The sequence below is a fragment of the Lutzomyia longipalpis genome, chromosome 1 (genome assembly GCF_024334085.1).
Source record: "Lutzomyia longipalpis isolate SR_M1_2022 chromosome 1, ASM2433408v1".
Taxonomy (NCBI): Eukaryota; Metazoa; Arthropoda; class Insecta; order Diptera; family Psychodidae; genus Lutzomyia; species Lutzomyia longipalpis.
The window spans coordinates 42,727,729-42,750,382 of NC_074707.1; the positions used below are offsets into that span (position 1 = coordinate 42,727,729).

A 22,654-nucleotide genomic window follows, 5' to 3' on the forward strand; every position below is an offset into this window, starting at 1 on the left:
TCTTTGAGAGTTTTCTCGAATTTATACCGCGGAATTTATGTTGGGGTAGATGAACGATCAAAGAGCTTAAAACTGGTTTATTTTAAATTGAGATATCTGACGCGAAACAATTTATTTCCATCAAATGTCTAAAAGGAATCTGACGAAATTTGCATATATGAGGAGTTTATGCAAAAGTATCCCAAAGTGGTGCGGATCAATCAAAAGAATTTTATTTTAAACGTCTTATCAATTTTTGCAAGTACCTATTCCTTAGTGGTTTAAAAAACATTTAATTATTTTTTTTTGTAAAAATGTATTACAGTGTATTAGTTATCAGTTAATCAAATTAATTCTTTAGTTTTACTTTTTCTTCGATATGTTCTTAGAATATAGATAAATTTTAGGCAAAATAGTAGATTTTTTTTCATAATATTTACTTATTGATTTACTTTGAGCTACTAAAGAAACTCATCTCTTTCCACAATTGGGTAAGAATTGTTACATCGTAAACTTTAAATCCGCAAAGAAAACTAATTTCATGTTAGGTAATAAGCGGAAATATCACAAACATTTCCTTTAATAGCATCATATACTTTAACACGGAAAACTCTTGAATTTACTTCGGTTACATTCAGAGGATCTTGTGTACTAAACATATAGGGAAGATAGCTTGAAATAAACCATAAATAACCATTTGAATCTATACTAATATCCGATATAAATATTATTTCATCTGATTCATAAACTACACCAATTGTATCCGGATTTAGAGGTAATCTGGTATTCCAACAATGAACTCTATGCGCAAATAAATCTCCGAAGAAAATTACTCCAGTTGTCGGATCAAAAACTTGCTTATAAGTTTGACTGTTACACCCACGATAGCCGATTAGCGAAAATTCGTCGGAAGTGTCTTTATATGCGCTTTTGGAACTTTTTAGAACTTTAGTGGATACAATGTATTCAGCTAAACTTGAACCAGGAGCGAAATATGCATTCCGATCACCATTCTTGTCTGACCATCCAAGAGCTACATTTGCAATTCCAAGAGGAATATTGTAAACGACATCCATGAATATGTTTGCTTCTGCAAGGATTGGCTTCATGGTCGCATCAGTAAATGACCAAAAATCTCCACGTTTGTAGTCGTAAACTATGAGACTATTATCAAAATTATTAATTGTGTAAAGAAACACATCATCGCAGGATCCCTTGGGTTGGTAGTCTGGTGTAATAAATACGAAACCAACTGGATTCTTCCAAAGATGATTAGGAATTTCCACGCGACGAATTAATTTGAATTGTCTACTCTGGCAACCATTTGAAGGTAAATCAAATACAAGAATTGCAGGATTTTGTACATAGTAAATTTCACTAGGTGAGTAGTAAAGCGTTCCCGTGTCAACGATGTAGAGGCGATTGCAAAAATTATCTACATTTGGGCAATACAAATTAATTATGCAATAATCTGTTGCATGGCTGTAGTCATTGTATAAAGAGATACTCTGGTGGACATTTTTTCTACCATTGCTCTCTTTAGTTCTATAAAAGAAGTTGTAGTATCCTGCAGAATATTTTTCCGTGCTTTGTAAATTTCTACTACTTCCACTCTCATAAAAAGAAGCTTTCAGCAAGTTCCTTTCATAGTTTGGAAATCCCCAAATGTGTGGACTTGTCCCTTTCGCATAATCAGCCACACAGAAAGCGTTGAGAGTTGATGGAATTCCTGGACGGATTCTAGCCACAGTTGTCACCATTAATCCACTCTGTGCATGATATTCTACTCCACTGACATCGTTATTGTAAGGCAAAAAATATGGATATTTTCCAATGAGTGTATCATCTGCAAAACACAAAAATTCACTTTTTTTTTCAAGAATTTCAAAGATTTCTTCAATATTTGAAGAAGAAATAAAAATTAACCATTCAGAGGAAGGTCTTCGTAAATTATTTCTTTCCAGTAGTACATTTCTTCTACTCCACTATATGCTTTAACAACATAATTTCCAAAGAACACAGATATTACACAGAACACGAACCAGTGCATTGTTAAAGCTGCAAAAAACTGGGTGTCTCATTGAGATTTTTCGCGAATTTATACCGCGGAACTTATGTTGGGGTAGACGAACTACCTAAAAGTCTCAAACTGGTTTGTGTTAAATTGAAATTTCCATCAATAATTAGTTGGTATACCACAATCGTGGCATACCAAGTATTGTAATCGTCGGAAAAACCGACCACCTCAGATCGGGCTCAAACTTGGTATGAGCACGTTTCAGACATCCCACATTACGAAAATAGTGGTGGAAAATTTTTGATCCGGCCGGCCTGCCGGCCGGCCTTCCGGCCGGTGGTCCAAACTTTGCCTTATAACTCGAGAACAGTAAAAGATAGCGACTTCCGGTTTGAAGTTTTCTATAGAAATGTGGGTGTAAAATTTCATTTTTTCGCATTTTCAGAATCCAAGATGGCCGCCGTCCGCCATTTTGAAATACCGTTAACTACTTCCCTTATAGTTAGAGGTCTGAAATTTTAGTATGTTGTATAGCTCAGTGAGACGTTTTCATCAACAATTCATACTTGACGATCGGTCAAGCGGTTTAGCAAATATGGCGGCCTAAAGCAAAATGTGTTTTTTTTTATATATCTCGAGAAGGGCTTGACCGATTTTGACCATCTTGGTATCAAATGAAAGGTATTGCGAAGCCCTACAACTGTCTAGAACATTTCAAGTTCCAAAAACATCCGCAAGAGGCGCTAAATTCAAAAACAAAAATTGCCTAACTTTAAGGGGCAATATCTCCGAATCCCTATCATCGATTTCTTTTAAATTTAGATATATTGTAGCCTGACTTAATATCTTTCACCAGTCCGAAAATGGAGAAAATCTATGTCGCCGTTTAGAAGATATGGCCATTTGAAAAATTCTTGAATTTGAAAAGTTCTAAGAGCCATATCTCTTGAACGGCTTATCCGATTTTGCTCAATTTGGTATCAAATTAAAGGTTTTGCAAAACTCTACAACTTTTTGGAACATCAAAAACCTCTAGGACCATTCCTTCACAACGAAAAGTGCAAAAAACTGTTTTTGTTGAACAAAAATCCGCCATTTTGTGTTCTGGAGGTGACCTTGAAAATTATTGAAATATATGTCAGATTATAGCTTATTTCAATACCTTTCCAGAACTAGTCTCGAAATTTTTGTAGGTCTTGTAGAACTTGAGATATAACCATTTTTGTCTTTCGAATTGATGAATTTCATAAAAAAAATCAACTTTGCCTACTAATCCTACTTACAAATTAAATTACAACGCATAGACTGACCAATCCGCGTTGTGGTATACCAACTCTAATAACTGGACGCGTTATGATTGACTTTTCAGTGGGATACGGTGGATTTACATAAATGAGATTGTAAGCAGAAAATATTGCAAAGTGGTGCGGATCAATCAAAAGAATTTTAAGTGTCTTATCATTTTTTGCAAGAATTTCTTCGTGATATATTTTACATTTCACTTTGAGTAGAGTTATCATTGTTAAACAGATATTAGTAAATTGTAATGCGAAAGACAAGAAAAGAAAATTGGGCATTATTTTGATTTAAAATTTTCCCCAAAAGAAACTTTAAAAGATCGTAATTTGAAGATTCCTCCCCTTTAATGTGGGTAATTATTCAATTTTAAAGAGACTAAAATATTGCACCTCAATGTCTTACTAATGGAGATATAACTTAACATTTAAATTGCAAATTAAGGACAAGAATTGGCACATTGTAATAAAATAATATCTCGCGATAAATTTTAATCATTTGTACTTTTTTATGTGAAAACCGCTTGGATTGAGGTGGTTGATCTTCTTGTTGTTTTAGAATCTCACGGGTATAAAAAGTTGCCGAAGTAAGAATGAGAGTTCAGTGTCGTTTTGGGAACGAAAATGATTTTTTCGGGATTCTTGTGGATCACTGTAATTCATCTCAGTGGTGTCACGACAAATCCGCCAAATAGTGTAGAAGAGATATTTTACTGGAAGCAAGTGATCTACGAAGATCTTCCGTATGAAGGTGAAGAAACTTTGAATGGAAAAAAAAAGTTATTTGTGATTTTAAGTGAAGTTCTTGATTTATGTAGAGGATTCATACATTGGCAACTACCCGTACTACATTCCATCTAACAACGATCTTCTTGGTCTTGGATATCATGCTCAGAGTGGATTAATGTTAGCAACTGTGGGGCGTATCAGACCTGGAGTTCCATCCGTACTCAATGCTTTCTGCTTTGCTGATTATGAAAAAGGAACAAGTCCACATCTTTGGGGATTTCCAAATTACGAGAAGAATACGCTAAAAGCTTCATTTTATAATGAAAATCAAGCTCAAAAGTTATCGAAAAATCAGAACATTTATTCTGCTCGATTTTTCAATGTTTCTTATGCTGGATATCATAATCTTAAGGGGTTAAATAGATATCCATCGCAGAATAATTACAATTTTCAAGAAGATTATACAATTATTTCTGTTTATCATCCAATTGTAGACAATCAGTGCAATCGCCTATTTATTTTAGATACAGGAACATTGTACTATGGATATACTTCAGTTTACAATGTACAAAATTCGGCAATTTTAGTCTTTGATCTCCCACTAGGTGCGTGTAAGAAAAATCGCCAATTTGCACTAATTCGTCGAGTTGAGATTCCAAATTATTTGTGGAAAGATCCAGTTGGTTTTTCCTGGATAACCGTTGATCATCAAAAGAAAGGATCATGTGATGATATCTTCCTTTACATTTCAAATGTGTACGATAATAAGCTCGTAGTTTATGATTTCAAACAGAGTAAATTTTGGTACGTTGAAGATCGCTCTATGCAACCAATCATTGCAGAAGCAAGTTTTGTCTTCAATAAAAATTTTCATTATGATTTCCCTCTTGGAATAATGAATTTAGCTCTTGGCCCCATTAATAAGTATGGCAATAGAAATGCATATTTTTCACCAGCTGCCAGTACTGGAGAATACCTTGTTTCAACGGGGAATTTAAAAAATTCCCGAAAACTTTCCTATAAATACAATTCAGAAGCATTTTCACTCATCGGCTATCGTGGATGTGGTTCTCAAACTTTTAGTCAAGCTCTTGATCTTTCCACGGGTGTGATCTTTTTTGGCGAAATGGAATCAAATAGAATTAGATGCTGGAATACTCAACTTCCTCTCAATCCTGACACAATTGGCGTTGTCTTCGAGTCAGATGACTTGAAATTTGTTTCGGAGATATTTATTGATTCCGATGGATATCTATGGTTCCTTACAACACATGTTCCTGTAACTTTTCTTAGTAGTTATCCTCTTGATACTACCGAAGTAAATTCTAGAGCTTTTCGCGTGAAAGTATCTGAGGCAATTAAGGGTACTACCTGTGACTTATTTTATAGCTATACGTAAAATAAATTAATTTACAAAAAAAATCTATTTTGTATTAAAGAAAATAAATAAATTATGTACATTATATTGGGAAGTTTTTAATTTAAGAGATTTCTCAAAGAGGCGGTAAAGAGATCTTTTAGCTAAAAAGCTTTATTTTCTTATCAGGTGAATTAATTTGAAATGCAAATCATTTATATACGAACCGAATTTTTGCACGTTGGCTTGAGTGAAAGAAAATTAATTTAAAACGTGCTAAAAATTGGCTGTCAATGAACCAATATATCTTTAGCAGAACCAGTTTAATGTGTGAGGTTGATCTGCTTGTTTCTTATCCTCGCAGAGAGTATATAAAACTTTCAGAACATGTGGTGTTCTTTTAGTGTTCTTTTAAAGATGAATCTGTTCATTTGTGAAACGTTGTTGGTGATTTTGGGTGTAATTTGTGGTTCTCACAGCTATGCTGTTGAGGAAATATACTATTGGAAGGAAATTATATATGAAAATCTTCCTTATAAAGGTGAAAATTATTCTTTTAATTTATGTGCTGATTTTTTAACTAATTTAACATTTGCAGATGATGCTTACATTGGAAAGTATCCATACCTCATTCCGGAAAATAACAATGTTCTTGGTATTGGATATCATGCACAGAGTGGATTAATGATTGTTGTTGTTGGACGTCTTAGACCTGGAATTCCCTCCGCCCTCAATGCATTCTGTGTGGCTGATTATGAAAAGGAATCGAGTCCTCATCTATGGGGTTTTCCGGATTACGAGAAGAATACCCTGAAAGCTTCATTTTACGGAGGCAGCCAGTCAAGACACAGTACAGAGCTGAAGAGAAGGGAAACTTATGCTCCTGGATTTTACAATCACTTCTTTGGACGATCTTCGAATTCATCTGATTCTAGAAAATACCAACTTCAGAACACTTACAATTATCAAGAGGATTTTAGCATCATTGCACTTTATCACCCTAAAGTAGATGATCTATGTAATCGTCTCTACATCGTAGACACGGGAACGCTTTACTATAGTCCCACTGTAAGCTACTTTGTGCAAAGTCCCGCAATTGTAGTTTTCAATTTACCCTCAAACGGATGTGAAAGTCGACAATTCTCAGTAATTCGCCGCGTAGAAATTCCAAATTCGTTTTGGAAAAATCCTGTAGGATTTGGGTTCATAACTCTTGATCATGACCCTAAAGGTTCTTGCGATGATGTCTTCCTGTACATTACGAATGTTCTTGATTTTAGCCTTATAGTCTATGACTATAAACGTAATAAATTCTGGTCCTTTATGGAACCTTCAATGAATCCTATCTATTCTGAAGCAAACCTAGTGCTGAACAAAGATTTTGATTATACATTTGCTTTTGGGATCGTTAATGTAGTTCTAGGTTGGCCAGATAAACTAGGATACAAGAAGGCATATTACAACCCTGGAGCTAGTACCGTGGAATATGAAGTTTCAACGAAAGTTTTGAAAAATCCCAAAAGAACTAGTTTTTACTACAATTCAAATGATTTCTCACTTATTGGACATCGCGGTTGTGAATCCCAAACCTTCAGCAAAGCTATCGATCTTACTACAGGTGTTATATTTTTTGGTGAAATGCAATCCAATAGAATCCGTTGTTGGAATACTCATCTTCCCCTTAATCCTGACACAATTGGAGTTGTTTATGAGTCTGATGCTTTGCAATTTGCTTCAGAAGTTCTCATTGATTCTGAAGGATATTTATGGTTCCAATCCGCCCAAATTCCTATAATTTTTACAAGTGAAGCTCCCCTAAATCTGACAAGCATAACTTCTCAGACTTTTCGTGTAAAAGCATCCGATGCAATTAAAGGGACTGTTTGTGATTTATCTTTTAGCTATCATGCTTGAATAAAATGAATTGAATTAAATGATGGAAAATTACAGTTTTTTTTAATCATTCTTATCTTCTTATTAGTCTGAGACCACCTGGAACTTTTCTTTCGATTAAATTGACTTCGCGTTAATTTTGAAATATCATAAATTATAAAAAAAAAACAGTGTCGAAATTTTATTTAACAAGGTAAGATAATTTTCTTATCCCATGGATCTTTTAAAGATGTTTCCATATTCTTTTTAATGGAGAAAAAGAAACACAGGTAAAACTGATAATTTACAAAATATAAAAAATATCATCTATACGAAAGATATAATGGGAAAGATAGTTCTTACCAGAATTAACATATCTGATACATCACAAAATCTCAAATATTATTTTTTTTTTAAACCAGTTCAAATTCAAAACAACATCAACCAAATTTTCTCAGCCCATGGTCTATAAAAGAAAGCTTAAGCTCAAGAAAAAATCAGTGTTGAAGTGCCTAAAGTATGAATAAGAACTTTGCTGTGAAATTTTTGGTGTTTTTTTTGTGCTTCAGTGTTACTGGAGTAATTGCAGACAATGTAGTTGAGGAAGTTTACTATTGGAAGGATGTGATTTACGAAGATCTTCCATATGATGGTACATATTATTTTAAAGTTTCATTTCAAAGAGATTTGGGAGCTTTTCAAAGTTCAATAAAAGCACATTACGCAAATTTATATTAATAATAATTTTATTGAATTTTTTTAGATAATTTTTACATTGGACCATATCCGTTAAACATTCCATCCAACAATGATGTCCTAGCAGTTGAATATCATGCAGCAAGTGGCTTAATGTTGGTAAATGTGGCACGTGTACGTCCAGGAGTCCCATCAAGTCTCAATGCTTTCTGTGCGACTGACTATGCGAAAGGTACAAGTCCGCATCTTTGGGCTTTTCCGGATTATGAAAGGAATCTTCTCAAGGCATCATTTTTTGCTGGAAATAGCAGAGATTTGAGTGGCAATGTAAAGTATTCCGCTGGATATTCAAATTATTTTTACGGAAATCACTACCAAGATGCCGATGATTTTTCAATTATATCAGTTTATCGAACGAATGTTGATGATCGGTGCAATCGTCTCTTTGTAATTGATACTGGAGTCTTGTACTATGTACCGAATTCAATTTACAACGTACAAAATCCAGCAATAATTGTCTTTAACTTACCTTTTGATGGATGTGAAAATCGAAAGTTTACTGTAAATCGAAGGGTTGAGATTCCGAATTATTTGTGTAAAAATCCAGTAGGATTAGTGTATATAGCACTGGATTATCAACCAAAAGGAACATGTGATGATGTTCTTCTGTATATCACCAACGCCTTTGATTACAACATAATTGTTTATGACTACAAACGGGGTAGTTTCTGGGCATATTCTGATCCATCAATGAAGCCAATTCAAGCTGAATCAAATATGATCTTCAAGGGAAACTTTCAATATCAATACAATTTTGGAATCATGAATGTTGCCTTGGGGTATCCCGATAAGTATGGCTATCGTTTAGCATACTATGCACCTGCAGCGAGTATTGGGGAATATGGCGTCTCTACAAAACTTCTTAAAAACCCGAAATTCTCTAAGAACGACAAAGAAGGTTCTACTCTACTTGGCTACCGGAATTGTGATTCTCAAAGTATGCACCAAGTATTGGATCTCGACACAGGAGTAATGTTCTTTGCAGAAATGCAAAGTAAGACAGTTCATTGCTGGAATATTCGAAATCCCATTAATCCTGATACAATTGGGGTTGTTTTTGAGTCAGATAAGCTGGAATTTGTTGCTCACATTGCTGTAGATTCGAATGGATACCTCTGGTTCCATTCTTGCCATCTTCCCATTATTTTTGGTACTGATATTCCTCTTAATTTAACAGAAGTTAATGCTAGAAGTTTTAAGGTGAAAGTTACTGATGCTATCAAAGGGACAGTGTGCGATGTTTATAAATTTAATTAATTTATTAATTGAAGATTTTAATAAAGCATTAAAAACTAGATATAATGCATTTTATTAGAAATATTGTAAATTATGGGGCATTTGATAAAAAGTGAATCTCTCACTAATTTCAAGTTGAGAAAAACATTTTAGATGTGAACGCTCTTGTGTGGAGTTCTTTTTGTGAATTTACATAATTTAACACTAAAAATCTTACAATTTATTAGTAAGAATTTTTAGAAAATAAATTATGTAAACTTCTTAAGAGAATGTCGAATAAAAAAATGTTTATTACTGCGAAAATGCTAATTTTGATTGCAATTTCTTATGAGTTGGGTTCATTTTCAGCATAAATTTCTTTTTCGAATTCTCATTAAGGATCCAGTTCTGTTGAATTTGCATTAATAATAATTCTACCTACCTGTATAAAAAAGAAACGAGAGAATGAGAGAAAGTCAGTAGTTTTCCTGTCGTTTAACTATGAGGAACAAAATCAGAGTAATTTTTACATTTTTCTTTATCTTCGGATGTCTTATAACTCTTAGTTCTGAGTATGAAAATGGAGTGGAGGAGATTTATTATTGGCGAGAAGTGATCTTCGAAGATTTACCTTATGATGGTGATTTAATTAATGCGTTTTTTGTTAAATCAGTGAAATGTGATTTGTGAATTTTATGGATTATTGCAAATGACTACCTAATTGGGAAGTATCCATACCGTATCCCACAAAACAACGATATTCTGGCACTAGCTTTTCATCCACAAAGTAGTCTCATGATTGCTACAATTGCACGTGTTCGACCTGGTGTTCCATCAACCCTAAATGCCTTTTGCGTATCGGATTATGAAAAGGGAACAAGCCCGCATATTTGGGGCTTTCCAAATTATGCGCAGAATACACTGAAAGCTTCATTTTATGGTGAAGACAATGCAAAAGCAAATCTCCAGAGTAAGAACAAATATTCTGCCGGATATTACAATCACTTCTACGATAATTATGGAATTTCCGGATTTGAGGATTTTTCCATTATACATGTGTATGGTATTGCAGTTGATAATCAGTGCAATAGACTGTATGCTCTCGATGTGGGAATAATACATTATGGGCCAGATGAAATGTACGAAGCTCAGGAGCCAGCATATATTGTCTTTGATCTACCTTCCAATGGATGCCAAACACGTAAATTTCCAGTTATAAAACGCAAAGAAATTCCTCAGCATGCTCTAAGGATCCCCTTAGGCTATCTTTTCGTCACATTAGATCGTCAACCTAAAGGATCATGCAATGATGTCTTCCTCTACTCTACAAATATCTTTGATAATAGTATCCTGGTTTATGACTACAAACGAGATCAATTCTGGTCCTTTTTACATCCCTCAATGAACCCCATTATTTCAGAATCAAATTTTGTTTATGACTATACTATTCCGTGGTTTTCGGAAATTGGGATTTCAAGCTTAACTCTCGGCTGGCCAGACAAGTATGGCAATAGAATTGTTTACTACTCTCCCGGATCTAGTACAGCAGAATATGTTACTACTACGAAAACTCTTAAAAATTCAAAAAAAGCTCCTACCAACTACCAACCAGATGATTTCTCAATATTCTCCTACAGAGGTTGTGATTCTCAAGCACTACGTCGTGTATTTGATTATACTACAGGCGTAGTATTTTACGGAAGTATCCAATCCAAAAGGATTTCCTGTTGGAACTCTGAACTACCTCTCAATCCTGATACAATTGGGGTAATTTTTGAATCAGATGCAATTCCATTCATTTCCGATATGTTTATTGATCCATTCGGTTACCTATGGTTCCTTTCTGATCACCTCCCTATAATATATCTTACTCAATTACCTCTCAATGTTACAGATGTTAACGCAAGAGCGTTCCGTGTTAAGATATCCGAAGCCATTAAGGGGACTGTTTGTGATCCAGCAAATGTTTTATTATCTTATCAATGAGAGATAGACTTAGAAAAATGATTAATAAATTCTAAATCAGTAAAAAATGATTTTTATTTTTAATAAAACTGATGGAAAAACTTTGAGACATTTTCAGAAAAGATTTTAAAGAATTTCGGTATTTGAATATTAGTTGATATATTTTACAAAAACGAGAAAAAAATTATTAAATGTAAAAATTTTGGCATTTAGGCATTTTATGTGTGAATAGGGTGAATAGTTATAATGTGGAGTTTTCCGTTTAAAGAATTTATTATGTTGAACGCTATGTCTTCCCGACGAATACATTCTACTAAAAAAAATCTCACAATTAATTATAGAGATTTGTTAGGAAATAAAAGTGTTGAACCCATTAAATGCGGGATAAATCTGTTTTACTATCTGCGAAAATGCTAATTTTGAGAGGTATTTCTTGTGAGATCGTTCATCTTCAGCATACATTTCTTTTAGGAATTTTTATTAAGGAACCAGTTTTATTAAATTTGCATTAAATGTAATTCTACATTCTTGTATAAAAGCAAAGAAAGAATTTGAGGGAAAGTCAGTATTTTCCTTGTGGTGAAACCATGAAGAACACAATCGGAGTATTTTTCACATTTTTCTTGTTCTTTGGTTGTCGTTTAACCCTAAGTAGAGGGTATGAAAATGGAGTGGAGGAGATGTATTATTGGAAAGAAGTGATCTTCGAAGATTTACCTTATGATGGTGATTTTATTATGCGTTTGTGATAAATGTTATGGCAGTTAGTGATTAGTGAAAATGGATTATTGCAGATGACTACCTAATTGGAAAGTATCCATATCACATCCCAGAAAATAATGATATTCTTGCATTGGCCTACCATCCACAAAGTAGTCTCATGATTGCAACAATTGGACGTGTTCGACCTGGTGTACCATCAGCTCTCAATGCTTTCTGCGTGTCGGACTATGAAAAGGGAACAAGTCCTCATATTTGGGGCTTTCCAAATTATGCGCAAAATACACTGAAAGCTTCATTTTATGGTGAAGACGATACACGAGGTTTGCTAAGGAAGAAGAACAAATATTCTGCCGGATACTACAATCACTTCTATGGAAATTATGGAGTTTTCGGAACGAACAACTACAGCCCATACACTTCCCCTTTTGAGGATTTTTCCATTATAGATGTGTACGGTCCTGCAGTTGATAATCGCTGCAATCGACTCTATGCTCTCGATGTTGGAATCATATATTATGGGCCAAATGAAATGTACGAGCCTCAGAAGCCAGCATACATCGTCTTTGATTTACCTTCCAATGGATGTCAAACTCGTAAATTTCCAGTTATAAAACGCATAGAAATTCCTCAGCATGCTCTAAGGATCCCTCTGGGCTACCTTTTTGTCACAATAGACCATCAACCTAAGGGATCATGCGATGATGTCTTTCTCTACTCAACAAATATCTTTGATAATAGTATCCTGGTTTATGACTACAAACGCGATCAATTCTGGTCCTTTTTACATCCCTCAATGAACCCCATAATTTCAGAATCAAACTTTATTTTTGACTCTACTATTCCGTGGTTTATGGAAATTGGAATTTCAAGCATGACCCTTGGCTGGCCAGACAAATATGGCAATAGAATTGTTTACTACGCTCCCGGTTCTAGCACGGCAGAATATGTGACTACTACGAAAACTCTGAAAAATGCAAAGAAAGCTCCTACCAACTACCAACCAGATGATTTCTCAATATTCTCCTACAGAGGTTGTGATTCTCAAGCACTACGTCGTGTATTTGATTATACTACAGGCGTAGTATTTTACGGAAGTATCCAATCCAAAAGGATTTCCTGTTGGAACTCTGAACTTCTTCTCAATCCTGATACAATCGGGGTGATTTTTGAATCAGATGCAATTCCATTCATTTCCGATATGTTTATTGATCCCTTCGGTTACCTTTGGTTCCTTTCTGATCACCTCCCTATAATATTTCATAGCCAAACACCTCTCAATTTAACTGATGTTAATGCGAGAGCGTTCCGTGTTAAGATATCTGACGCTATTAAGGGAACTATATGCGATCCAGCAAATGTTTTAATATCTTATCAATAAGAGAAGGAGTTTTAAGAAAAAAAAGCTTTTTTACATTACAAAATAATTTTTATTGATATTGAAATAGTTTGAATAACTTCGAGACATTTTTACAAAAGATTTAAATGAAATTCACGAAATATTTGCATTGATTCCTTAAAAAAATAGACTGTTTTAGGCCTTCTGCTTATCCAAGGCAGCTCCGTATTTTGCCATAAATCCATCAGCTCCCTTTTGATTGACCTCATAGCCAGTGATGGTCTTCTTGCACATCTCATACCACTGCACAACATTCGGGTACTTGGACAAATCAAATTTAAACGCATCAAATGTAGCAATAGTGGCTACGAGAGCGAAATCAGCAATGGTTAGGGAATCACCAGCAGCATACTTTTGACCCTCGAGACCAGTATTGAGGAATACAACAGCATCTTCCATTTTCTTGAAAGCGGCCGGATCAAAGTGAGCTTTTGCAAAAATTGGTGGATAATAGTATTCAGCAAAGCGCTGATAGAGTGTACCCATGTCGAAGTAGAGCTTCTGATTCACACGGGCCCTCTTCTGAGGATCAGATGGGTACAGAGAATCGTTCTTTGCGTATTTGTCAACCAAGTAGATGAGAATTGCTCGTGATTCCCACAATGCAAAGCCATTGTCCACAATGGTGGGCACACAGTGTTGGTAGTTAATCTGATAAATTAAATTAATTTAAAAATCATTAAGAATAATTCTTGAAATTATTATAAAATTAACTATTTTGTATTAGAGTTCATATAGAGTTTTCTGTTTGAATATTTTTAAAAGCATTCAATTGAAAACTCTGTAATCTTATCATTTAGCAAACTCTTGAGTCACGACATTTGGTAACTGATAAAAATTACTTAATTTGATCTAAATTTAGAATTTTTTTGTTATTGCTTCGAGTATTGTAAAATTTTTAATAAGAAATAAAATAGAGAGCTTTTCTTACCTTCACAAATTCTGGTTTCAAATGATCCCCGGCCATTAAGTCTGCGTGAAAAATGTACAATATTGAATAATTAATAATTTGTTTTCAAATATTCAAACGTTTAAATAAGGAAAATCTCTAAAATAAAATAACAAAAACAGCTTACCCATCTCTTTGAGATTGAATTCAATCCCAAGAGCTTTTCCCAAAAGAAGAATGCTGCGGCAAGGCGCAGAAATATCAGTGTAGTAAAAATCAATCGTCATTCTGCTGCTGTATGGTTGTATTAACGCTCTTCTATGGAAATTTGTGTTGAATTTTATTCTGAAAGTATTTGTTAGACGTTTAGAAACCAATCACCGTTTAAATGTAAAAAACTTTAATTAAAAAAATTATTCAAAGAAGCAAGTCATTATTACACAATTTTTTCCACCTTCAATTAGCACTTTTTATCACTGAGAAACACGTTAATTGCACCTACAGAGATACGGAGAATTTTCAACTTACCTTAACGCCGGCTGGAACCAAAGTGTGTTCACAAAATGATTTGTTCGACTGAGAAACGTTTCCGTGCTCTCTGATATTTATATGGGAGGTTTAAGTTGGTGATATATTAGAATTTTTCAGTGTAGTAGTACATACTATCTACAGATACTGCTCAAAAATATTGGCGCTTTTTTTTTGAAACAATTTAAGTATCAAATTAGGGTATTTTAAGTCCAATATTTATTTAAAAAAATATAGAGGATATGAAAAAATTATTTTTGAAGCCTTGACAAAATTTTCTCGTGATATTCCTCCATCTCAGAACTTTTCTGATTAATCTCCTCATATCCTGGCATAGTCTTCTTGGACCTCTCAAACCATTGCGCAACATTGGGATACGGGGTTAAATCAAATTTAAAAGCATCGTAAGTCGAAACAGTAGCCATCAGAGAAAAGTCTGCAATAGTCAGGGCATCTCCAGCTGCAAAAAGCTGCCCCTCGAGGCCTGTATTAAAGAAGCCCATTGCTTCTTCTATTTTCTTGAAGGCAGCCGGATCGATAGAAGTTTTTGCAAAAATTCGTTTGAAGTAGTAGTCAGCAAAAGGTTGATGGAGCGTTCCCATATCGAAGTAGAGCTTCTGATTCACAAGAGCTCTCTTCTGAGGATCCTTTGGGTAAAGTGAATCATCCTTTCCGTATTTTTCCACCAAATATTGAAGGATTTCTCGGCATCCCCACAAAGTAAAGCCATCATCGACGATTGTGGGTAAGATTTCTTGGTTATTTATCTGTTTTAAAATAAGAAAAAAAAATATTGATTTACAATCAAAAATTTATAAATAAGTAAGATATAGAATTTCTCACAGATTAAACATTTTTTACCTTACGAAATTCTGATTTTTTCTGCAACATTTGATTCCGCCTATTATCTGCAAAAAAATGTTTATTAAAACTTTTTAGTACAAATTAAGACGTTGTTAATTTCTTAACTACCTCTTAATTTTTTTTTAATTTAAATTATTTCAATAGGTACTCCTTATAAAATCATTTTCTTTGTGTAAAAGAAAAAATTTAAATTGTTATGTTATGTACTCCAATTTTCCAGCAATGAAAACTTACGTACAGTTAGGTATTGGTTAGCGTAGGATGTACTTTTCCCATCCATTTATAATAATGAGTGGAAAGAGTATATCCCATGTGACGCTAACCAATACCTGAATATATTTCCTTGAGATTAAATTCAATTCCAAGAATTTGGTTTAAGAGGAGAACGCTACGGCAGTGGGCGGAAATAGGTGAGTAGTACAAATCAATCGGCATATTGAGAGCTTTTTTTCAATTTCCTGATTAGAAGTTATCTAGAAAACAAGAGAAAATTTATTATAATTCAAAGAAAAATAGGAAAACAGACATTTTCATCACTATTATTAACACTAATACAATTAAGCTAAATAATGCTTTTCAAACGTATTACATCACGGTTTTATCGGTTTTATCTTTTATCACTCAGAAAAAAATACATACATTTACGTAAACGATAATATAAGAAAGCAAAGAAAGTTTTGTGGGATTTCTAAATGACTTTAATGTTTATTAAAAGACAAATTTTATATTACTGACAGTATTTTCGTCTTACTGAGCCTTAAGTGTGGTTTGTTTTTGAGTACACCAATATATCAGACATCTGTATGAGTATTCATATCATTTTATTATCATCAGAAGTACAGATGGTGGTCAAAATTAATGATATGAATAGGCAGTTTTGTAAGCATAAATCGGAAAAGGTTCTTACATTCCTTATTTTCAACTTATCTAAACGCCGGCTGGAGCCAAAGTGAGTTCACAAAATTATTTGATCGACTGAGAGAAGTTTCCGTGCTCTTAGATATTGGGAGGTGTAATGTTGGTGATATATTAGAATATTTCAGTGTAGTAGTATTATCTACAGTTACTGTTCAAAAATATTGGAGCTTTTTTTTTTAAACAATTTAAGTATCAAACTCAGTTTTAAGTCCATAATTTTATTTTTAAAAAATATACAAGTTAAGAAAAAAATTATTTCGGAAGCATTGGCAAAATTCTCTCAACAAATTTCTCAACACCTTTCTGATTAATTTCATATCCTGGCATAGTCTTTTTGCATCGCTCAAACCATTGAGCAACATTAGGATACGGAGTTAAATCAAATTTTAGAGCATCGTAAGTCGATACAGTAGCCATCAGGGAAAAATCTGCAATTGTTAGGGAATCTCCAGCTGCAAAAAGCTGCGCCTCGAGCCCTGTATTAAAGAAGCCCATTGCTTCTTCTATTTTCTTGAAGACAGCCGGATCAAAAGAAGTTTTTGTAAAAATTGGTTTGTAGTAGTAATCAGCAAGACGTTGATGAAGCGTTCCCATGTCGAAGTAGAGCTTCTGGTTTACGAGAGCTCTCTTCTGGGGATCCTTTGGGTAAAGCGAATCATCCTTTCCGTATTTTTCCACCAAATACTGAAGTATTGCTCGGGATTCCCATAATGTAAAGCCATCATCGACGATTGTGGGTACAATATGTTGGTAATTTATCTGTTAACAAAATATGAAAAAAATTCATTGATTTACAATTAAAAAATTATAAATAGAAAGATAAAGAAATTCTCACGGATTAAACATTTCTTATCTTAAGAAATTCTGGTTTCGTGAAATCACCGGCACTTTTATCTGCAAAAAAGAAAGTTTATTAATTCTTTTTAGTACAAATTAAGACGTTAATTTCTTTACTACCTCTTATTTTTTTTAAATTCAAGTTATTATGTACTCAATTTTCCAGCAATGAAAACTTACGCATTTCCTTGAGATTAAATTCAATTCCAAGAATTTGGTTTAAGAGGAGAACGCTACGGCAGTGGGCGGAAACAGGTGAGTAGTACAAATCAATCGGCATATTGAGAGCTTTTTTTCAATTTCCTGATTAGAAGTTATCTAGAAAACAAGAGAAAATTTATTATAATTCAAAGAAAAATAGGAAAACAGACATTTTCATCAATATTATGAACACTAATACAATTAAGCTAAATAATGCTTTTCAAACGTATTACATCACGGTTTTATCTTTTATCACTCTGAAGAAAATACATACTGTTGAAATAATTGCAAATTGTCTTAATAAATTCAAATTTGGCGCCATTTGAAGGCTTGAAGAATTCCAGAGGTGGTCACTGGAAAGTTCCAAAATGTCAAAGGAAAAATAGACTGGAAATCATGACTTTGTGTCAATGATAAAAACTTGTTAGATCGGTCAGAGATTCCAAAGTGAACGGGCACGCGGCAGGTCGCGCTGCTCTAGAATTTAATTTATAAAGTGCGCGATTGTTCTAACACATACATTTACGTAAACGATAAGATAAGAAAGCAAAGAAAGTTTAGTTGGATTTATAAATGACTTTAATGTTTATTAAAAGACAAATTTTGTATTACTGACAGTAATTTTCGCCTCTCTGGGCTTTAAGTATGGTTTGTTTTTGAGTACACCAATATATCAAACACCTGTATGAGTATTCATATCAATTTATTATCATCATAAGTACAGATGGTGGTCAAAATTAATGATATGAATACAGTTGTGTAAGCATAATCGGAAAAGGTTCTTAGAGCTTTATCCTTAATATAGAGTGAAGGATCCTACAATTATTTTTCTTATTAATTTGGGAAAAACACTAAAATGTTCATAAAAAAAACATAAAATAATGTTCATTCAGTTTTTGGTAGCAATGGCGCAACTGTTCTCACAAAATCATCCACACCCCTTTGATTAATTTCATACCCACGCATATGCTTTTTGCACCGGTTAAACCATTTGGTCACATTGGCGTAGGGGGTCAAATCAAACTTGAGTCCTTCATACGTTGAGATGGTTGCAACAAGAGCAAAGTCTGCAATGGTCATGGTGTCTCCAGCAGCATACTTATGGCCCGCAAGAGCGATATTAAGAAAACCAACAGCCTCCTCCATTTTCCACGAATCTTGCGGATCGACAGGTTTCTTTTCTATGACGGGTTTGAGGTAACAATCAGCGAGACGTTGAAAGAGGGTCCCCATATCGAAGTAGAGTCTCTGATTCACAATAGCCTTCCTCTGTGCATTTTTCGGGTACAGCGTGTCTTCTTTTCCGTATTTATCTGCCAAATAGATAAGGATTGCTCGGGATTCCCACAATGCAAAGCCATTGTCCACTAATGTAGGTATGCTGTGTTCGTAATTAATCTAAAAATGAATAATTAAAATTTTAATAATTAAAAATTACAATGAAAATAGAGAATTTTTGATATTACCCTTGAGAATTCCGGCCTGAAATTATCCCCTCTACATAACCCTATAAGAAGAAATTTTAAATAAATTATTTTACACATTTGTTAGAAAAGAAAAAGAAATATAATTTCCTTACGTGTTTCAATGAGGTTGAAATGAATTCCAAGAGTTTTTCCCAGAAGAAGAATGCTACGACAGGGCGAGGAAGCTGGCGAGTAGTATAAATCAATCGTCATCTTCGAAACTCTTCTTTAGTTTTTCTTCTGAATGAAAATTCTTGAAAAATGGTCCTCTATAAAGAAAAAAGGAAAATAACATTGTGAAATGAATAAAATGTTTTATATTTTTAAAATATTTTAATTATTAAAAAAAAATCATACCTAAGCTTTGCAGCTTCTGTACAATCAAGAGAGAAGTCAGGGATGATGATGATTCCTCAATACAACTTTCAACTAACTGATAAATTTGACGGATCTTCGTACGCTGAATACTCACTCTGTGTGAGTAATTATATATTTTTTATAATCAAAATTTACAGGTTCTGGTAAACGTCGATGAATCCAGTTTATGTCCAGCTAAGTACTTTTTGAATTGACCAAAAAGTACATTTTCGGATTTTCTTCAAATTAAAAAGATCTTTAAAATGTCTTCTATTTTATTTTAATTAAAATCCATGTCAAACAGATTGATTTTATATCAAGATTTTCAAGAAATCAGAATGAAAAATGTTTTGAACATATACGCAATAATTTTCTCTTATGAATTGATCAAGGAATTTACTTCTAAAGAGCAAGAATTAATTGAAAAAAGAATGTGTAAAAATTTTAAATCTTTCACAACGAAAAAAATATTAATTCTTCGATTGCATTATTTCAACGAATTTATCCACACCCTTCTGATTGACTTCATAGCCTGGCATCTTCTTGCACGTTTCATACCATTTAGCCACATTGGGATACTTCGAGAAGTCAAATTTGAGGCCATCGTATGTTGAAATAGTAGCAACCAGCGCAAGATCAGCAATAGTAAGATTATCTCCAACAACGTAGGTCTTCCCCTCGAGGGCTGTATTGAGAAATTCAACACCCTGTTCCATCCTCTTAAATGCTTCCGGATCGTATGAAGAGGTTTTCTTAAAAATCACTGGATAGTGGTAATCCGCAAAGCGCTGATAGAGTGTTCCCATATCAAAATACAGCTTTTGATTTACAAAATATCTCTTTTGGGGATCCTTCGGGTACAGCGAGTCATCCTTTCCGTATTTCTCCACCAAATAGGCGAGGATAGCACGTGATTCCCACATTGCAAAGCCATTGTCCACCAGCGTAGGAATGGTGTGCTGGTAGTTGATCTGGAGTAAAGAAAAACAATTTAAATTCATTCACATTTAAAAGACACTAACATAGATATTTTTTTTGCTATCGTGTCCATGAGAATAAGAGCAAGTCATTCCTGATGAAAATTTTATTACTTACTTTTAAAAATTCCGGTTTCAAGTGCTCGCCACCCAAAATGTCTTGAAGAAAATGAAACAGAATTTATTTCATTCATTAATTGTAAAGACGAAAGTGTTTTCTTTTACCTATTTCCTTGAGGTTTAATTCAATTCCAAGATTCTTGCAAAGAAGAAGAATGCTCCGACATGGCGCAGATAGTGGAGAATAGTAAAAATCAAGAGTCATGTTGAGTGGTTCACTTTATGCTTCCTTCAACTAAAGCTCTGTAAAACAAGAAATTAAGAGTGGATCAATTACAAAAAAGGAACTTCTGTAATTGATAATCCCACAATACATTTTATTTTGTTTAAAACTGTATCTAATCTTCGATTCTTTGCAAATAAGAAAAAGCTCTCAAACCTTATTTGGTCAATCTGTCAATTCTCTCACGTCTTTACTTACCCGAAAATCACTTCAAAAGTCTATGAGATGTCTCACAATAAAACACAAATCTGTGACTGACAATCTTATGGACACTCCTCTACTTATATGGGCCATAATTTCGTGTGTTTGACGATCATGATTTGGTAGATATTTGTATGAGTAGCACTGATATCAATCTCAACAGGTGCTGCCTGAAATTGCTAACCCAATCTCAAGGTAAGAAGAATCAAGCAGAAGAGCTGCTGTTGGTGATGATTTTTAATCCAATATTCTGAATAAAGCTTTATTTATTTATTTTTCTTTCTTAATCTTGCACACACAGAAAAGAAAAAAAAATCATAATTTATTGTTTTCGAATGCATGTATTAAAAGAATTTTATTTAATTGAAAATATTTTTATATTTTCATGGAAATTTTGGTAGCATAGGACCAATTTTCTCAAGGAACTGCTCTACGCCTTTCACATTAAGATCATATCCTGGCATGGTCTTCTTGCACCGCTCATACCATTGAGCCACATTCGGATAAGGCGTTAAATTAAATTTAAGGCCATCGTAAGTTGAGATAGTGGTAATTAGAGAAAAGTCTGCAATAGTCAGGGAATCTTCAGCAGCAAACTTTTGGCCCTCCAGGCCGGTATTGAGGAAACCAAGGCCCTCTTCTATCTTCTTGTAAGCAGCAGGATCAAGGGGAGTCTTCGTTTGGATTGGTTTGTAGTAGTAGTCAGCAAAGCGCTGATAGAGTACTCCCATATCGAAGTAGAGCTTCTGATTCACAAGAGCTCTCTTCTGAGGATCAGTTGGGTACAGCGAATCATCCTTTCCGTATTTCTCCACTAAATAGGCAAGAATAGAACGTGATTCCCACATTGTAAAACCATTGTCCACTAGCGTAGGAATAGTGTGCTGGTAGTTGATCTGGAGTAAAAAAGAACATAATTATTTAGGAAAATCTTATTTACGTATAGACTTAAATTCATTCATAAAAAAAGTTTGTAACATTGATTTTTTTGAGAATTTGGCAATTTTATTACCTTTAAGAATTCCGGTTTCAGGTGCTCACCACCCAAAATGTCTGTAAAAAAATTAAATTTCAGCATTTTTTTTATTTAAAAGAAGAAATAAGTGTTGCATTTTCATTTACCTATTTCCTTGAGGTTTAATTCAATTCCAAGAGTTTTGCAAAGAAGAAGAATGCTCCGGCATGGCGCAGAAAGTGGAGAATAGTAAAAATCAAGAGTCATTTTGATTGTGTATTGTTCACTTTATGCTCTCTTTCAACCAAAGCTCTGTAAAAGAAGAGATTAGATATTTGATCACCCACAAAAAATTATGACGACTTCTGTAATGATAATCACGGTTGAACATTAATTTGAAATCATGCACACGACACGAAGAAAAGTTTTTTTTTATTTCGTTTAAAACTGCATTTAATCTTCGATTCTTTTTAGATAAGAAAAAGCTCTCAAACCTTATTTGGTCAATCTGTCAATTCTCTCACGTCTTTACTTACCCGAAAAACACTTCAAAAGTCTATGAGATGTCTCACAATAAAACAGAAATCTGTGACTGACAATTTTATGGACACTCCTCTACTTATATGGTCCGCTTTTTCGTAGGTCAGACGATGATGATTTGGTAGATACAAAGTTAGATAATTGTATGAGTAGCAGTGATATCAATCTCAACAGGTGCTGCCTAAAATTGCTAACCCAATCTCAAGGTAAGAAGAATCATGCAGAAGAGCTGCTGTTGGTGATGATTTTTACTCCAATATTCTGAATAAAGCTT

The 22,654-nt window shown here is 33.9% G+C and overlaps 9 protein-coding genes across 16 annotated transcripts in view; 2 read left to right on the forward strand and 7 right to left on the reverse strand.

The window, feature by feature from the left end:
- Positions 1 to 22,654, forward strand: part of LOC129787458 (fork head domain-containing protein FD4-like) — a 416,355-nt gene that overhangs the window by 334,266 nt on the left and 59,435 nt on the right. The window lies entirely within an intron of this gene.
- The window catches only part of LOC129787473 (HIG1 domain family member 1A, mitochondrial-like), a 170,434-nt gene that overhangs the window by 140,493 nt on the left and 7,287 nt on the right, over positions 1 to 22,654 (forward strand). The window lies entirely within an intron of this gene.
- LOC129787430 (L-dopachrome tautomerase yellow-f-like) lies at positions 195 to 2,051 on the reverse strand. The gene is made up of 2 exons (XM_055823003.1): positions 1,906 to 2,051; positions 195 to 1,825 (listed from the first exon to the last, which is right to left on the reverse strand). Exons 1-2 carry the CDS (start codon positions 2,027 to 2,029, stop codon positions 519 to 521), a joined length of 1,431 nt encoding a protein of 476 aa, XP_055678978.1. The 5' UTR covers positions 2,030 to 2,051; the 3' UTR covers positions 195 to 518.
- Positions 13,313 to 14,832, reverse strand: LOC129787465 (glutathione S-transferase 1-like). Its single transcript, XM_055823056.1, has 4 exons — positions 14,722 to 14,832; positions 14,381 to 14,538; positions 14,236 to 14,276; positions 13,313 to 13,955 (listed from the first exon to the last, which is right to left on the reverse strand). The coding sequence occupies exons 2-4, from the start codon at positions 14,478 to 14,480 to the stop codon at positions 13,440 to 13,442; spliced, it is 657 nt and encodes a 218-aa protein (XP_055679031.1). The 5' UTR covers positions 14,481 to 14,538; positions 14,722 to 14,832; the 3' UTR covers positions 13,313 to 13,439.
- LOC129787464 (glutathione S-transferase D1-like) lies at positions 14,918 to 18,159 on the reverse strand. Of its 6 annotated transcripts, none has more exons than XM_055823052.1 (4): positions 17,816 to 18,159; positions 15,915 to 16,058; positions 15,583 to 15,629; positions 14,918 to 15,488 (listed from the first exon to the last, which is right to left on the reverse strand). In XM_055823052.1, the coding sequence occupies exons 2-4, from the start codon at positions 16,018 to 16,020 to the stop codon at positions 14,973 to 14,975; spliced, it is 669 nt and encodes a 222-aa protein (XP_055679027.1). In that variant the 5' UTR covers positions 16,021 to 16,058; positions 17,816 to 18,159; the 3' UTR covers positions 14,918 to 14,972. The 6 variants fall into 6 exon arrangements, with proteins under 6 accessions (XP_055679027.1, XP_055679025.1, XP_055679026.1 ...); XM_055823050.1 differs by lacking the exon at positions 17,816 to 18,159 and adding an exon at positions 16,493 to 16,581; XM_055823051.1 differs by lacking the exon at positions 17,816 to 18,159 and adding an exon at positions 16,225 to 16,350.
- Positions 16,756 to 17,097, reverse strand: LOC129792219 (glutathione S-transferase 1-like). The gene has a single exon (XM_055831096.1). The coding sequence runs from the start codon at positions 17,095 to 17,097 to the stop codon at positions 16,756 to 16,758; it is 342 nt and encodes a 113-aa protein (XP_055687071.1).
- Positions 18,228 to 19,483, reverse strand: LOC129787466 (glutathione S-transferase 1-like). The gene is made up of 4 exons (XM_055823057.1): positions 19,365 to 19,483; positions 19,121 to 19,276; positions 19,008 to 19,048; positions 18,228 to 18,939 (listed from the first exon to the last, which is right to left on the reverse strand). Exons 2-4 carry the CDS (start codon positions 19,218 to 19,220, stop codon positions 18,427 to 18,429), a joined length of 654 nt encoding a protein of 217 aa, XP_055679032.1. The 5' UTR covers positions 19,221 to 19,276; positions 19,365 to 19,483; the 3' UTR covers positions 18,228 to 18,426.
- On the reverse strand, positions 19,622 to 22,418 carry LOC129787468 (glutathione S-transferase 1-like). Of its 3 annotated transcripts, none has more exons than XM_055823061.1 (4): positions 22,377 to 22,418; positions 20,567 to 20,704; positions 20,460 to 20,500; positions 19,622 to 20,335 (listed from the first exon to the last, which is right to left on the reverse strand). In XM_055823061.1, the coding sequence occupies exons 2-4, from the start codon at positions 20,664 to 20,666 to the stop codon at positions 19,835 to 19,837; spliced, it is 642 nt and encodes a 213-aa protein (XP_055679036.1). In that variant the 5' UTR covers positions 20,667 to 20,704; positions 22,377 to 22,418; the 3' UTR covers positions 19,622 to 19,834. The 3 variants fall into 3 exon arrangements, with proteins under 3 accessions (XP_055679036.1, XP_055679034.1, XP_055679035.1); XM_055823059.1 differs by lacking the exon at positions 22,377 to 22,418 and adding an exon at positions 20,883 to 20,935; XM_055823060.1 differs by lacking the exon at positions 22,377 to 22,418 and adding an exon at positions 20,776 to 20,861.
- Positions 21,190 to 22,472, reverse strand: LOC129787467 (glutathione S-transferase 1-like). Its single transcript, XM_055823058.1, has 4 exons — positions 22,377 to 22,472; positions 22,008 to 22,152; positions 21,898 to 21,938; positions 21,190 to 21,781 (listed from the first exon to the last, which is right to left on the reverse strand). Exons 2-4 carry the CDS (start codon positions 22,105 to 22,107, stop codon positions 21,269 to 21,271), a joined length of 654 nt encoding a protein of 217 aa, XP_055679033.1. The 5' UTR covers positions 22,108 to 22,152; positions 22,377 to 22,472; the 3' UTR covers positions 21,190 to 21,268.

Bases quoted from the DNA above. Each gene is read 5' to 3' on its own strand.
- LOC129787464 (XM_055823052.1), bottom strand. From the start codon at position 16,020: ATGCCGATTGATTTGTACTACTCACCTATTTCCGCCCACTGCCGTAGC. The intron at 15,630-15,914 runs GTATTGGTTAGC...ATTTTTTTGCAG, and splicing joins TCTCAAGGAAATATATTCAG to ATAATAGGCGGAATCAAATG. The intron at 15,489-15,582 runs GTAAAAAATGTT...ATTTTAAAACAG, and splicing joins AAAAATCAGAATTTCGTAAG to ATAAATAACCAAGAAATCTT.
- LOC129787430 (XM_055823003.1), bottom strand. From the start codon at position 2,029: ATGCACTGGTTCGTGTTCTGTGTAATATCTGTGTTCTTTGGAAATTAT. The intron at 1,826-1,905 runs GTTAATTTTTAT...TGTGTTTTGCAG, and splicing joins CGAAGACCTTCCTCTGAATG to ATGATACACTCATTGGAAAA.
- LOC129787465 (XM_055823056.1), bottom strand. From the start codon at position 14,480: ATGACGATTGATTTTTACTACACTGATATTTCTGCGCCTTGCCGCAGC. The intron at 14,277-14,380 runs GTAAGCTGTTTT...TTTTTCACGCAG, and splicing joins ATTCAATCTCAAAGAGATGG to ACTTAATGGCCGGGGATCAT. The intron at 13,956-14,235 runs GTAAGAAAAGCT...TTAATTTATCAG, and splicing joins TGAAACCAGAATTTGTGAAG to ATTAACTACCAACACTGTGT.
- LOC129787467 (XM_055823058.1), bottom strand. From the start codon at position 22,107: ATGACTCTTGATTTTTACTATTCTCCACTTTCTGCGCCATGCCGGAGC. The intron at 21,939-22,007 runs GTAAATGAAAAT...ATTTTTTTACAG, and splicing joins ATTAAACCTCAAGGAAATAG to ACATTTTGGGTGGTGAGCAC. The intron at 21,782-21,897 runs GTAATAAAATTG...TTTTTACTCCAG, and splicing joins TGAAACCGGAATTCTTAAAG to ATCAACTACCAGCACACTAT.
- LOC129787466 (XM_055823057.1), bottom strand. From the start codon at position 19,220: ATGACGATTGATTTATACTACTCGCCAGCTTCCTCGCCCTGTCGTAGC. The intron at 19,049-19,120 runs GTAAGGAAATTA...TTCTTCTTATAG, and splicing joins TTTCAACCTCATTGAAACAC to GGTTATGTAGAGGGGATAAT. The intron at 18,940-19,007 runs GTAATATCAAAA...ATTCATTTTTAG, and splicing joins TCAGGCCGGAATTCTCAAGG to ATTAATTACGAACACAGCAT.
- LOC129792219 (XM_055831096.1), bottom strand. From the start codon at position 17,097: ATGGGAACGCTTCATCAACGTCTTGCTGATTACTACTACAAACCAATT.
- LOC129787468 (XM_055823061.1), bottom strand. From the start codon at position 20,666: ATGACTCTTGATTTTTACTATTCTCCACTATCTGCGCCATGTCGGAGC. The intron at 20,501-20,566 runs GTAAAAGAAAAC...ATTTTCTTCAAG, and splicing joins ATTAAACCTCAAGGAAATAG to ACATTTTGGGTGGCGAGCAC. The intron at 20,336-20,459 runs GTAAGTAATAAA...TCTTTACTCCAG, and splicing joins TGAAACCGGAATTTTTAAAA to ATCAACTACCAGCACACCAT.